The sequence below is a fragment of the Fukomys damarensis genome, unplaced genomic scaffold (assembly GCF_012274545.1).
Source record: "Fukomys damarensis isolate Sample0158 unplaced genomic scaffold, DMR_v1.0_HiC HiC_scaffold_14, whole genome shotgun sequence".
Lineage (NCBI taxonomy): Eukaryota > Metazoa > Chordata > Mammalia > Rodentia > Bathyergidae > Fukomys > Fukomys damarensis.
In genome coordinates, this window is record NW_022900926.1 from 69,500,044 (window position 1) to 69,515,109 (window position 15,066).

The 15,066-nt window shown below is 40.1% G+C and overlaps 1 protein-coding gene and 1 pseudogene across 3 annotated transcripts; both read left to right on the forward strand.

The window, feature by feature from the left end:
• Window positions 1–6: 6 nt before the first annotated feature.
• Window positions 7–6,368, forward strand: LOC104866650 (sodium-dependent glucose transporter 1C). Of its 3 annotated transcripts, none has more exons than XM_010630834.3 (4): window positions 7–26; window positions 1,734–1,902; window positions 2,845–2,961; window positions 4,349–6,339. In XM_010630834.3, exons 2-4 carry the CDS (start codon window positions 1,737–1,739, stop codon window positions 5,506–5,508), a joined length of 1,443 nt encoding a protein of 480 aa, XP_010629136.1. In that variant the 5' UTR covers window positions 7–26; window positions 1,734–1,736; the 3' UTR covers window positions 5,509–6,339. The 3 variants fall into 3 exon arrangements, with proteins under 3 accessions (XP_010629136.1, XP_010629134.1, XP_010629135.1); XM_010630832.3 differs by lacking the exon at window positions 7–26 and adding an exon at window positions 47–545 and having other exon boundaries at window positions 4,349–6,368; XM_010630833.3 differs by lacking the exon at window positions 7–26 and adding an exon at window positions 51–254 and having other exon boundaries at window positions 4,349–6,344.
• On the forward strand, window positions 3,377–3,527 carry LOC117286100 (annotated as a pseudogene).
• Window positions 6,369–15,066: the final 8,698 nt, after the last annotated feature.

The window sequence follows — 15,066 nt, forward strand, 5'->3', positions numbered from 1 at the left end:
TCCTGTACGCCGCCTTCCTGGGGCTGGTAAGCGGCGGGCAGGCGAGCGCCTGCGGGGAACCCGACCTTCCCCGACGGAGTCTCTCCTTCGCCCTGCACGTTGAGTCACCTTGAGTGCTTTCAATGAATCGGCCGAGGCCTCAGTTTCGTCTTCTGGGAATCCGGCGCAGTTCTCGTCGCGGAGGGTCATCGGCACGTGTGAAACGGATTTCCCTAACGTGCTGTCCAACTGCACCAGATCTTTCTGGCTCCTGGGTGCGCTGGGAGACGCAAGAGGGATTGCTCGGGACTTTGGCGGCTCCCTCTGCGCCCGCGCATTCAAGCCCTGAAAGCTGCTGTTTGGAATTTCTTGTTCTTGGTGGTCTGACCAAATTCAAGCAGTTTTTAGTCTTGCAAGTAGCGAAATGGCCCCAGAGAAAAAGCTCACCTTTCCAGGTCACAAAGCTGGTGAAATGTTACAACCAGGAACATCTCTCACTCTGCAGACAGTTCTATTTAAGAATAAATTCAGGCCTCAGAACCTTAAATGCTTTCTTGCAGCAAAGTGTAAGGCTAAAAGCGCTTTTTACCACTTTTTGCTAAATCTGTTAGTTTTTGCTTCTGCAGGGTCGGGAGAGCCAGTTTTGAGGATAGTCACTCTGGTCCCTTAGCATCTCAGGGAATCAGAGCCCCAATTGTTTACAGACCGTTTTGATAGGGGAGAGGATGAGAAAGGTATCACTGCAGAAGCTTGGTGAGCTCTGCTTTTGTGTCGAGTCTTCTCGAACCTTTGGAGAAGTGCATTATTTCTTTAGAGCCAGTAATCATGCTTTTTTCCTTGCACCTAACCCTTTTTGTGGGTTTGTGCCCACCACGCTTTCTTAGTCCACTGACTGCTCTGGCTTGGACAGAGGATACATTGTGCCTTTGGAGCAGAACAGTACAATCAGAATCAATTTCTCTCGAAATATAAATGAATTAAGATTTTTTAAAGTTCAACAAATGTAAAAATGATCTCTAACTTAGTTGTAACACATTGGTCTAGGTAAATTTATTAATATTCTATGCATGTGTATGGAATATTTTCTAAGGAGGCTTTGAGGACTAGTCCTGATGACTGGATTTTCTTTGATAAAAGTAGATTGAGTGGACCAGGGATTTAGCTCGATGGTGCCGCTGCCTGCCTCACAAGTGCAAGGACCCGTGTTTGATCTCTGGTGCCAAAAAAAAAAGAAAGAAACTATCTCCTGAATATTGTCCGTGTGTCGTTCAGAGGAAGGACCCCATGTGCACCAGAGATATTGTTGTATCAACATGTAATATGGGAAACTATTTCGATAATTAAAAAATTTGACATCTAAATTCCTATTTTATTCGTAAATGTAGTGTATTTCAAAATAGAGCCAAGTATTGTCACCTCTTATTAACTATTAATGTAGTTTTGTCACCTCTTTTTATTAATGTAGAATAGTCTTAAAGTACTGTTCCAAAACTAAACAGAATTGGAACAAAAGCCAGAAAAATTGAAGTTGTTTTTTTTTTAACTTGAGAATTGAGGGTAAAGAAAAAACACTGGAAGTCTATAGCCCTAGTACGGTATAAATGGTAGCCTGCCTGTTTCCTGTTGGACGTAAGCCCCTATATTACGTTGTAATCCACCCCCATCTTTTTTTTTTTTTTCATGGCAAAACCAGTTTGCCACTTAGATATCATTTTAATTGTAAGTAAATAATGTTTTGTCTTTTTAATTTTTAGGGAATGAGTGTTGCTTTACTGGGACCCACGTTTCAAGATTTGGCACGAAATGTAAACCAAAATATCAGCAGTCTTTCTCTAATTTTTGTGGGCCGGGCATCTGGATATTTGTGTGGCTCTATGATTGGTGGTATTCTTTTTGACTGTATGAATCATTTTATAGTTTTGGGTAAGGAAACACTGATTTCTGCTTGTTTGTGACTTTTTTTTTCAACGTTGGCTATGAATGTGAAAAATAATAGCTTGCAGAATAGTTGACAACTGAAATGGATAGCGTTCTGTGAACTCAGTGGAAGGTGGGTTTCCCTGCTATCACCCTGACATTTGTGTGTGTGAGCTATCCTTAGCCTTCTGGGCCTTCGTGTATTTAGTGTACCCTTCCAGGCTGGCAGACTGGACATCCAAAAAGTTCTGGTTATCAAGATCTTCTAGGGCCACGGAGATCAGAATGAGCTCCTAGTACCTTTCCAGAGTCTACAACCTCTGGATTGAAAGTGAAGGGGTAGGGAGTGGTGAATGAACAGATACGAGCTACATTTTATTCCTGTTACATCATGCAGTGGTGACCCCTGACTACCATACTCTGGAAACATGGCGAAGATTTAAACATACTCTGTTTTGACTAGGTTGCTGTGTTTAAAGAACACAGCTTTGCAAGTAAGGGGAATAATTTACTGCTGATGCATAAATAGTTTTCCAAAACAGATTGAATGTATTTCTTGTGTTTCCCTCTGTATTTCCCAAAATGATTTATTTAGTTTTATTACAAACTACCATACCGATTATTATTTTCTGTTTGCCTTTTTACATCATATCTAAAATTTTTTATATATTTAAATGGGAAAATTCTATAATATATAAATACATTTTGTCCTTTTTTTGCTATAAAACTTTACTTTGTCGTATAATTTATGTTATGAGCAGGAGTGGAATTATATGCATGTTTTAAAATGCATATTTTATATTCTATAAGAGATTATACTAGGTATGATGAAATAATCATTTGTAGTAGCTGCAGCTTATTTTGCATTTTGAGAAATTTTTATGATGCTTTGACACATCACTGATTAATACAGTTTTTCATAGCTGGTGTTTAACCTTTTCTTCTCAGGGGTGACACTGTTGGCTACCACAGCTGGTCTTTATCTCATTCCTTTTTGCAAAACACCAGTGTTACTGATCGTTATGATGTCTGTCTTCGGTGTTGCACTTGGTGCCCTGGATACAGGTTAGTGAATCTTCAGTGTTTTCTCTGGGAGTATGTGTTTGTAGGAGAAAAGTAAAGTCACTTGTTAGAATGATACAAACTTACTGAATTGCTTGTGGGTCCCCAGTCAGACCCACCCTTCTAGTAACTACTCTTCTTGCTAATTAATATACCAATTTTTGAGCCGCCAACTATAAAGTGAATTTGAAGAATTTTACTGCATGGGAAATTGTTGATTTATAGTATTGAGACAGGAGGATTCTTTTCTTAGGTATCACAGTGCAGGTGAATAGCTTTCATTTTGGAACAGATTTTTATCCTTCTTAGAAGAAGTGACTTAAGGATATAAAATACATTTTAAACCAATATTTGCTGTGAAAATACAGAAGCCACCATCCAATTTAATGTACTCCAGATTTTTAAAAATATGTTCACAAGCTTTGCGCAGTGGCAGTATCGTAGCCAATGAGGTTTATCCGAGGCACAATTATTGCTAATTAAAAATATGTTCACATATATTAATTACACAAATATACTCTGGATTTTGAGGTGAGAGAAACCTATGGCATGTACTACTATCCTTGTATGTCTTTTCTTTTCTCACTCAAATGTTCTGCCCTATTCTAGTAGAGCTTCTCCCTGGGTCATCATGTCTTAGAAAACATTGTTGAGAATGGATTACTGCCAAATCTAGCTCCCTAGGCCTCCTTTCCCTGCTCTAATGTTATTTGACACATTGTGGAAATATTTTATACTCAATCTTTCTTTGATGGTAAATTTACAGAAATACATGCTTATCAGAACATAATCTGATTACAAAAAGGATAGCCAGTGACCGGATGTTCTTGCCTTTGACCTTGCAGTTGTTTAGACAGTATAAAAGCAGTTCCTGCAAGATGCTCTCATGTTCTTAACAGGCCCAGCAGAATCCTGGAGTATTCAGGTTCCTGATTATATATTTGCATCTGCTTTACACATATATAAAATAATATTCTTAAAGTCCCCACAATAACAGATAGCTTTGGAAATGTGACCATAATAAGATTTGACATGGTAAATATATGTATTTAATATACTTACAAGTAAATAGGCCTGTGATGATTGCTTCCCAATCCCATGTTAACACTGGTTTATAGAAAGCCTTTGCTAAAGTGCCTGCCTGTAGGACTATGGTTTACCAGCTTGTAGCATTCCATATATGTGTATGAGATGCTATAATGTGTGGTTTTCTGGTGACAGTGGGTTAAAGTTCTTTAAATACAGAATTGACTCAGATGCAATGGTTGGTAACTGAGAATATTACAAAGCTGTTGCCATGTAATACTGACATCCTCTCTCTCATAATAATAAGATTTTTTTTTCTTACTAAGTTACTGTTTAACTTAGTTTCCCTATCCTACTTTGGTAGGTGGGAATGTCCTTATCTTGGCTGTTTGGGGGGACAAAGGAGCCCCACACATGCAGGCCCTGCACTTCAGTTTTGCCTTGGGTGCCTTTTTGGCTCCTCTTCTGGCAAAATTGGCCTTGGGAACCACAGTGTCCGCCGAAAACCACACGGAGCCTGACCTTCACCCTCCAGCCCTCAACCAATCCCCTGAAGCTGGCCCAGACCCTCTGTTTGCAGTACCTGATGACTTGAACTTACTGTGGGCTTATGCTTCTGTCGGCGCATACATTTTTGTGGTTTCTATCTTCCTGTTTGCTCTGTTTTTCAAGAAAACCTCGAAGCACGGAAAATCCACAGCATCTGCCCAGGTGTCTCGAAGAGCTAAATATCACAAGGCCCTGCTCTGTCTCCTTTTCATGTTCTTCTTCTTTTATGTTGGAGCTGAGGTAACCTACGGCTCTTACGTTTTCTCATTTGCAACCACCCATGTTGGCATGGAAGAAAGTGAAGCGGCTGGGTTGAACTCCATCTTCTGGGGGACCTTTGCAGCCTGCAGGGGCCTGGCAATCTTCTTCGCTACGTGTTTGCAGCCTGGAACCATGATTGTGTTGAGCAACATTGGCAGCCTGGTCTCATCGTTATTTCTGGTGCTTTTTGACAAGAACCCACTTTGTCTCTGGATAGCAACTTCAGTGTATGGGGCCTCAATGGCCACCACCTTTCCCAGTGGCGTTTCTTGGATTGAGCAGTACATAAGTATCCATGGTAAAGTTGCATCATTGTTTGTAGTTGGTGCTGCCCTGGGAGAAATGGCTATTCCTGCAGTAATTGGAATTCTTCAAGGACAGCACCCAGATTTGCCTGTAGTTCTCTATACCTGTTTGGGGTCAGCAATATTCACTGCTGTATTATTTCCCGTGATGTATAAATTAGCCATCTTGCCTCTGGACCTTCAACGGAAAGAAAACAGAAGGAGTGAGGACCACAAAGCTTTGCTAAATGACTGTGAAGACAGTGAAGGAGAGGATGCAGAAAAATGGAATGAGATGGATTTTGAAGTTGTTGATATGAATGTTACAGTGAGGCCTTCTGTCATACAGACATCTAGAAATATTTTGATAGACCCCAGAAGTGATGAACCCAACTGTTTGCACTCAACTGCAGTGATGTTTGAGCGTTAAAGCTGGTGATTCTCTTATAGAACACTTTGCCACAGATCAGTAGAACATGGACTGGCATCAGAGAGAAGATGGATTACTTAGTGACTTCCTTGAATAATTGCCACTTCTAAGGAATCCATTTGGAACAGAGCCTTAGCAGATTTTCTACTTTATTGCTTTATTGGTCCATCAATAACAAATGCTAAAAAGTTTGAAATACCAGTTGGTCTTATACAGTAGAGTTTGGTATGAGAATAGTGTTTGACATGAGGCTGAGTAGGTAATAGTTTATGGTTTCCACCTTTCAGAGCATATAGAGAAAGCTTTTTTTTGAGAAGTTGGGTGGAGTTCTAATAGACCAAAACCATAGAAAAGTGGAATTGATTTTCTGAGGAAATGATTGGACATCCATACTCTGCTGGGGAGTTGGGTTGAGTTTTTTCATGGAAGAACATCCTTAGAAATAGATATTTTTATTGTTTTACCTTTTCTGTATGGTTGAACCAAAGAATGCTAATGACTTATTTCAATTTATATTTCTGTGAAGAGAACATAGATCAGGGCCCAAAGGATCTGGCTTCAAGAAATGATGCAACCTTTGGGTCTGTATTGCATCACTTAACATATGTCTCATTTTTCTCAACGTGTGATCTTTCCTGCTATAAGGGAAAATGAGATGAATTCCAAATTGATAAATTTAATGGGTTTTAAGTTTACAAGATATCTGCTGGAACAGCACAGTCTTCAATTTAAATGATCTGTGCAACAAAAAATGATAAATATCTCTTAGTGTGCTATTAGTTATGAATTCATGACAGCTTAATGTGATTTAATGTCTTTGAGTGAATATTTAAGTACTGTAGGTGCTGTATTTCATTGCTCCTAAAATGTACCTTTTTCCCATATTCTTTTTTTTCCTGAATCTCATTCTTTTTTAACATGTCTGAAATGGGGTATGTCTTGCAGTTACCATTTAATATATGACAATTTTATTTGACAGGTTTTTTCCATATATGTAAAAAATTGTGTTCTGTAATTAGTGTCTTAGTTTCAGTGAAATATAGTGTATGGAGATTATACTATTTTTGGAGATATTTGTAAAAAGAAAGTTATTTTTATATGCTAGTTTCCTCGTTAAGTTTAGAGGGGTTTTGGAGACACTATGTTCTGATGTCAAGAGTGACTGTATTGTCAGTAGGGTTTGGATGGATCTTTTGAGGCCCTTAGCTTACATCAGGACCTTCTACAGGTCTGAGCCTTGCTATGGTCCTTGGTGTATTTTGGGTGGTAATCACAGTATAACTACTGCAAAACAGGCACAGATTCTCAGTTTGCAGTGAGCGGGACACTGTCTTCTTCAAGGACTGGAATACATGAACCACCCATCCAGACTTCTTCCTGTGTTTGAAATACCTGGGCTGTCAAACTACAGTTGAGAAAGTGGTGTGGTGGCCTACAAGTCAGGGATGAGAAAGGGAGAACTTCACACGTATATGGCAAAATTACTGTGGCTCTTCTTTGATAAATGACTAGAACTGATGACCGAGTTTGTTTACCTTTCCCCATATTTTATGCTAAACGATGTCTAGTTTCTCTGAGTATAGCATCTTTGCTTTCTTTTAACTAACTTCAATAAATTCACTCTCAAAGACTTGCTTTGGTTCATCTGACATGAAATATAGTACCCATATACCTTATATGCCCAGCTCAACATGGGTTCATGTTAGTACCCTTGGAGAGAGCTGTCAGATTGGTAGTGGAAAACCCATTCCTTTTTTTTTTTTTTTTTTTTAAAGCTACATTTGTCTCGGGCTTAGAAAATACCTTTGCTCAATTTACTGCTTTTCCTCAAGTTGGGCTTTGAGCAGCAGTAGTAATCTGGCCATAGGAGTCTTGTTTCAAGAGAGATTCTGTTGTGAACATTTCCTTTTTAGATGGTAGAAGATGGAGTTGAGAGAGAGAGAGAAGCAATGTGAGAAGAATATGGCACAAAACCTGGAAATCCACATTGGAAAATTCACTAAGACTACAATCCAAAATACAAGTGGCTCTTAAGATAGCAGGCAGGGCCAGGGATTTAGCCCAGTGGTTCCGCCACCTGCTTCACAAATGTAAAGTCCCGAGTTTGATCCCTGGTACAAAAAAAAAAAAGACTGTATGGATAGATCTAAGACAGCAGGCATTATTATGGTTTGAAAATGTATTTCCATACTGGAAGGAAAAGATAAGTCAATTCCAATAATTAGCATATGGTCAGTTCTTAGAGAAGTGTCTCTTGCTACACAATAACCAATACCCATGTTTTCTTTTTTTAAGTAACAACCACAAATGTAGTAGCTTAAAACAGCATATATTATTTCACATTTCTGTGGGTCAGGAATATGGGTGTGCGTTAACTGAGTCTTCTCTTTGGGTCTCACAGACCTGTAATCACTGTCAGGTAGGGCTACATTCTTTCCTGGTGCTTGGCAGTCTGTCAGGATGTGTGTTTGTTGATAGGATTTAGTTCCTTGCTGTTGGGCCAACTGATGTTCCCATTCCCTGTTGACTACTGGTCACCACTGTCAGCTTGCTACCTCCCAGAGTTTCTTGCTGTGTGAACCTCTCATAGATCCTTTTAGAACATGGCCACCTGGTTGAAGGCAGCAGAAGAATCTCTTGCCCTAGAGAGAAAAATCCCTGCTAATCCACAGTGTAGTTATGAGAGATGACATCCTATCACTTTTGCCATGTTTGACTTGAAGCAAATCAGACATTCTGCCCATATGGCAGAGCAGAGGCTAGAACAGGGATGTGACTCATCTGGGTTCACCAGAGGAATGTCTGCTGTACTGGGGTACCATGCAAAATCCAGTTCTCAAAGGGGCTGGAAACTATGAACTTTGAGAAAACAGTTACTCAAAGTGGCTTTGAGTGTACCAGTGTGGGATTGGAGTGTTCCCTGCAGTTCAGGTGAGCAAAGCCCACTGTGCAGATCTTTTTGTTTGTTTGTTAGACACTCAGAATTAAGCCTTTTTCCCCCTCTAACATTTTATTTTTGTCTTTTACCATTTTTAACCTCTTCAGATGGAGCTTAATAGGAAGGAAAAAATTAAATATCGTAAAATACAGGTTTTAGTACTTTTCTCAATTACTCTATTGTTTTTTAATAAAAATTTTACTTAAGAATAAGTTTTTATAGTCATATATAAAAAGTTATGGTAGAAATTGATCAGGTGCATAGAAACATAAGTGTAAATAATACATAATACTAAGCACCTAGAGAAACTTAAATTTTTCACCAAACATAATTTTGTAAGGAATAAAGGGGGTACAAACTCTTCCAACTAGGAACTGCATCAGAAAAAACAAATGTTGTGTCTAAAATGCATTGACATGGCAGTTATTGGACTAGTTATTTCTTTTTTGAAAAATTGTAGTTTGTTTAAATATGAGTGGGAAGGGTAGGGGAAAGGTCATAAGGGAAAAGAAAAAAATATGAGAAAATGAAAAAATGGAAGTAAAGTATTTGTAAGTGGGGAGGGTAGGAGGGGTGAAGGGAGGGCAGGGACAAGGGGGAAAAATGAGAACCAAGAGCTGTCATGTAAAGGTACAAGATCCCAATGATGAATGTATCTGTACTGTGTACCTAAAATGTACCAATAAACTCAAATAGAGGAAAAAAAACAACAACTGGGGGGCTGGTGACTTAGCTTAGAGGTAAGTAGTGATATTTTCACTTTGTCCTTTACTTCTTTCTCTTTCCTGATTTCTCTGGCTAATGTTTTGAGGACTTTGTTGAACACGAGTGGTGATGACACTCCTTGTGATGGACATTCTAATCTTGTTCCTGATTTTAGAGGGAAAGCTTTTAGCTTTTCCCCATTTAATCTGATGTTGGCAAAAGGTTAGTTGAAAATGGCTTTTCTCATGTTTAGATAAAGTCCTTCAATACCTCTTTATTCAGGGTTTTTATAACAAATGCCTGTTGGATTTTGTCAAAGATCTCTCTGCATTTATTGAGGCAATCATGTGATTTTTGTCCTTTTGTTATGAGTTACATTTATTGATTTGCATGTGTTGAACCATCCTTGTATCCCTGGGATAAAGCCTGCTTGGTTATGGTGTGTACTTTTTTTTATTTTGTCCCATTCTGTTTGCCAGTATCTCATTAAGAATTTTTGCATCTACGTTCATTAGAGAAATTGGCTTATAGTTCTCTTTTTTGGTTGAGTCCTTGTCTGGTTTTGGGATCAGGATAATGTTAGCTTCTGAGAATGATTTTGGAAGCACTCCCTCTCAATTTCATTAAAACATTTGAGGAGTACTGTGTGTTAGATGTTCTCTGAAGTTCTTGTAGAATTCAGCTTTGAATCCATTAGGTCCTGGGCTTTGCTTAGTTGGTAGTTTTTTTGTTTTGTTTTTTAATTACTTGCTTCAATTTCATTGCCTGTTACTGGATTGTTTGAAAAGAAAAATTTGTCTTATTCTATTTGAGTTTTTTTGGTAAGAATCCTTTTGGTTTATGTCTTGTACTCTGAGTAACTACTTTGAAGATAATATGCAGTGTAATTTTTGTTATTCTTGTATTTTTGTTGTTTTATTTTTCTGGTACTGGGGATTGAACTCAGGACCTTGTGCTTGTCAAGCAGGCACGGTGCCACTGAGCTAAATCCCTAGCCCTTGTTATTCTCATATTTGATTATGAAATTTTGGGCTTTTTGTAAAATAATAGAAAATCACATGGTTGTTTCAAGTGAGGATTTTTCTTCCCAATACACTGGAAACTAGCAAGTATCTGGGGTAAGAAAGGCTGTGTAGATACCTTGTCAAACGACATAAATGGTTATGAAAAAAATTATGTCCTTTAACCTGTTTTCAATGAGTCATGATAGTAAACAGTAGTGCTTAATGGTCTCAAAATAAAAGGTTTGGGCCTTCTAATATATGTAAAAGAAGAAAGGCTTTATGAGATGATGAGCTTAATTCTAAGACAGGGGGTTAACCTTGTTTTGCTAAAAGCACTTTGGCCAGTTGGCATTTTTACTAGGTTAAGCTTCAGCTGGGTATTTATAATTTTCTATAGTATACATATATATATGTTTCACATTTGTTTCATTAAATTTATCGGTACATTTTAGGTGTACAATACAGTTACATTCATCATTAGGATCTTGTACCTTTTTGTGATGTATCCTGGTTCTTATTTTTTCCCCATATCCTTGCCCTCCCTTCACCCCTCCACCCTTCCCTATTTACAAAGACTTTATTTCCATTTTTTCCTTTTCTCATATTATTTTTCTTTTCCCTCTTTCCTTTCCCCTCCCTTTGCCAGGTATCAAATTTTATCACTTTGAGGCTGGGGATTTAGCTCAGCGGTTCAGTGGCCTGCCTTGCAAGCGCAAGGACCCGAGTTCGATCCCCGGTACCAAAAACAAAACAAAAACCAAAAAAATTTTATCACTTTGAATGTTTACAATCAAGAAGATATTTTTTCATTTTCCAACATTTCTTCAGGGGTTATTTTAATTATATCTTCTTTTATCTATTTCTATTTTGTTTATAGGTCTTTCAGAGTTGATAGGTTTCTGCACTATGAGTTCTTAGGGATTCTTTGTTTTCCTTTTGACTTAGGTATTCACTTGCTGAGTGCATTTCATTTCCGCTGTCTAAATTGACTGCTGTGTGTCTTTCGAGCATTTGTTGTTGAGCTACTACTTACTGGGTGGCCTGGAGAAAGGTTGTGAAGTTGTTAGATGACATGAGTAGCACGAGGGATCGGGCTCCTCAGCTTCTGAACAACCCGTTGAGAGTAGCAGTGTTTTCACGCACACTGTTTATTTTTATACGTCTCTCAGAAGCGTAGTCTTCACCGTTGTAACCATTCCCTAGTGTGCAGGCCAGCTGCACGAAGTACAGTCACACTTTTGTGCAGCTGTCGCCACGGCCCATCTGCAAAATTCTCTGCCTTTTGCCAAACCTGGAGCTCCGCGTGCATTAAACAGTAGCTCCCATTTTACCCCGGCCCCAGCCCCTGGCAACCACCACTGTGTTTCTGTTCCGTGATTGAACTGCGCTACCTCTTACACGCGGAAGAGGACAGTGTCTGTCCTCGCACACTCAGCGCGATGTCGCCAGGGTTCACCAGGGTCGTGGCAGGTGTCGCCGTCATTTCTTGTTCGGCCTGAATGATATTTCGTTGAGTGTGCATTGCTCCCTGTGTTTATGCTTTCATTGGTGGATGGGCATTTGGTTTGATTTCACTTTTTGCTGTGAACACGAGTACACAGATATCTCTGCTAGACCTTGTGTTTGTTTTTTTGGGAGATATATCCCCATTAAGTGAATACTATGGCAGCCATATTTTTAATCTTTTGGTAGTTGTCATTATTTGGCTTACATTGTGTCCTGATCCAGTTTATCCAGAAGAGAGCATCTATAGGAAGAGGATAAACACGTGTTTTTAAAATATTGTTTCAAACCGCAGGCCCATTATAACCAGCTCATCCACTTAAGGAGATGGACTGAAGGAAGGCTTATGTCAGGCATCTACCTCAAACTTTTTTCATCTCTGCCTGCAGTTTTGGTTCTGCACAAAAGGAAGTATTTGAGGTCGTTTTTTGCGCTCCCTACCATAGGCTGAATATTAGTGAACTTCTCATTGGCGAGTACCAAGTATCATTGTATGGGATCTGATCTCACTTTTCTTTTAAACGGACGGTCCTGTGTCTTGTGCTTCTTTGTTTACAAAGCTAGAGATCTTGCTGACCACTTGGAAGCGGATGACGGGTGGCCAAGGGCTGTGGGGTAGGCTGCCGTCCACCTTGCACTCAGTCGCTGTGCCCTCTGTGGGACTCCTTGCTCTTCCTCTTCCTGGCCTGCCCTTTATTTTGGGCAAGAGTCCAGAAGGAAGCTGCGTGATCTGAGTAAATGAAGTTGTCCTTACTGATCCTGGCCTTGGGCTTTGCTGATCAGCCTGTGGAAGGGATTACCTGGGTGATTCCAGAGAATGGCCACATGTACACTCTGCCTTCCCTGTGAGTGAAGACCCCTTATCTTGAAAGGGAAATCGTACCATTTTCTGTGTACCAGGATATTGCTTGCAGCGTTTGCTCATTTCTGGTATTTTTGTGTGTCTTTGAGGTCATAATCTATTTAGTTTGGTAAAAATATTTAGCACAGAGCATGTGAGGGGAATAGGGCTAAAACCTGCCTCTGAAGGCTCCAGCAATATAATCTGACATCAGTGTTGGGATTTCCTCCAAATGCCCAAGAGGTTGTGTTCGTGGTTGAGTTGGGTTTGGGTTTCAGCTCCCAGCTGAGCAGAGTAACTGAGCAGGTGCCAGGCCTGCATGGCTGAAGGGTTCACAGAGTGAGAAACCATGGTGAGAGATTAAGAAAGAGATATAATAAGGTCTAGGTGGGGCAACGTGGTGCTCTAACTCCTGATAGGAAAAGACCACCAAGCAAATGGCCGCACATTTATTTATAGTGGTACAGGTAAGGGAAGTGTGGCGGGGTTGGGGGGCTAAAGTCTGCAGGACACCACATTTGAGGTTTCTCTGGCAAGTGGAACGAAGGAAGGAAGGTGGGAAAGAAGGCAGTCCTCCTCTGGCCAGGCCTTGCTCCACCTGTTCTCCTCCCGCGGGGCCCAGCCTGGTCCTGGGAGGAAGTGAATAAGAAGTGTGTTCCTCCTTCCACTAGGGGCCCTGCCTGGTCGGTGCAGGGAGGCCAGTTAGGCCGGCCATGGTGATCCACAGCACAGTGCTGCCAGCAAGCCAGGCCTCAGCTCTCAGCCATTTCCCTGATTACTTGCAGAAATCTCTGTCCCTAGGGGGAGGTGTCCCATTCTGAGGTCTTTGGGCCTTTACCTTATTGAAGGATGACTCAGACAGAAGACTTTCAGAAAGGAAGTTTTATCTGCAAGGGCATGAGAAGGCTTTTCTTGCCTAGTGAAAAAACATTATTTGAAGGGAAAAGAAAAAAATCTGCAAGATTTCTGAGTTTGTATTAGTCTGTTCCGGGAAGGAAGACAGCAAGTTCCTGGTGTAACTGCAATGTTTACAAAGGTCACGACAGATCTTTAGACATAGCACAGCAAAAACTAAGGCCAAAATTGCTTTTGCTAAGCAGTCTAGGTTTATGGGAAATGTTCAGTGTTTTATTGTTTTTTCAGATCACGATCAGTTACTTTATTTTAATCTCAGGATGCAAACTCCTTTGTTTCTGTAATGTGGGAAGTATGTAGTAACCTTACAGCAAGGCAGTGACATTTTGCTTTTGTGCCCTCCAGAATCCATAGCTCCAGGAGGAAATATAACTCAAGGGGAAAGCAGGGCCGCAGAGTATATTCTTGTACCCTGTTCAAATGATAATTTTTTTGCTCCAGTGGTAAAAACAGGAAAGCATTGGCCGCTGTTAGAATTGCCAAATGGTGTCTTAAATCTACCCCTGCCCAGCACTTTCATTGGTCTTCTTTGGACGCTGAGTATTGAGAATTGTAAAGTTTCCCCTGGTTTAGATGAAATTCTCAGCCAAGGTGGAGAACTAGTGCCTTTGACAGAAAACAAACTTCTGGTGATCAGAGGGATTTTTAAAGGCTAATTTACAGCTTGGTTAAGTCATGCTACTTTATAGACACCCTTTGTACCTTCTCTGAAGGACCAGTTGAGAGGAAGAGGTCTCCTGTTTTCTGTAATTTCAACTGCTCTGTGGGAAAGGAATGGGATTAGTCAATACTGTTGTTTAAAGTCCCAAGGGGGCAGAAAAGGAGAGCCCCCCACCAAATAACTGCAAAGCAATACAGATTTCTGCAGGTGCCTTTCTGCATAGGTTTTCACTAATCAGTTTTCATTTTGGGGGCTTAGAACTATAGCACTGATATTATGGATTTATTATATCTGTATTTAAGATACTGTGTTTATGCGGCTTTGTACAAGAGCTTGCTGCTATAATGTATTGATATAAATATTGATGTTGCTTTAAGATTCATGTGTCATTAGTTATTTCTTTGATGTTTAAAAATGAGCTTGGCATCTGTGCTTCAGAAATTACCCAGAAATATACTTTGATTTTAGATTTTGAGGGCCCCAAAATGTATGCGATCATTGTATTGGGAGTAGTGTTTTCATTTCATAGAAATGTATTGCAAATGACACTGAACATCTTTGGCCCTGTGACTTATCTCAGGAAGTTTATGATCAGGTTTTAAACTTACCTGTCCACCAAAGAAAGTGTTACTGTCTATGGAACTGCACTAGCTCCAAGGACAGCTCTGGTTGCCAGACCAGCAGATATTTTTAATCCTTCAATTCATTTGTGTCCAACCCATGGCCTGTGGGCCACATGCAGCCCTTTAGAGCTAGTAATGTGTAAACTTTTCCTATTATTATATTGTGTCTCGGTCATGTGATGCTGGAGCCCCAACACAGACTGTGTAGGTGACAATAGAATGCTGTCACTAGGGGAGGGCATGGCATAGTGCTAACCCCTCCTCCTATACTTGTCACAGTCGAATAGAAACCTGTGTGTCAGACCTCACATATGCTTGTTTGACTTGGCAAACTGCTGGTAGTGTTTCAGCCTGTGTGTGCGTTTGTT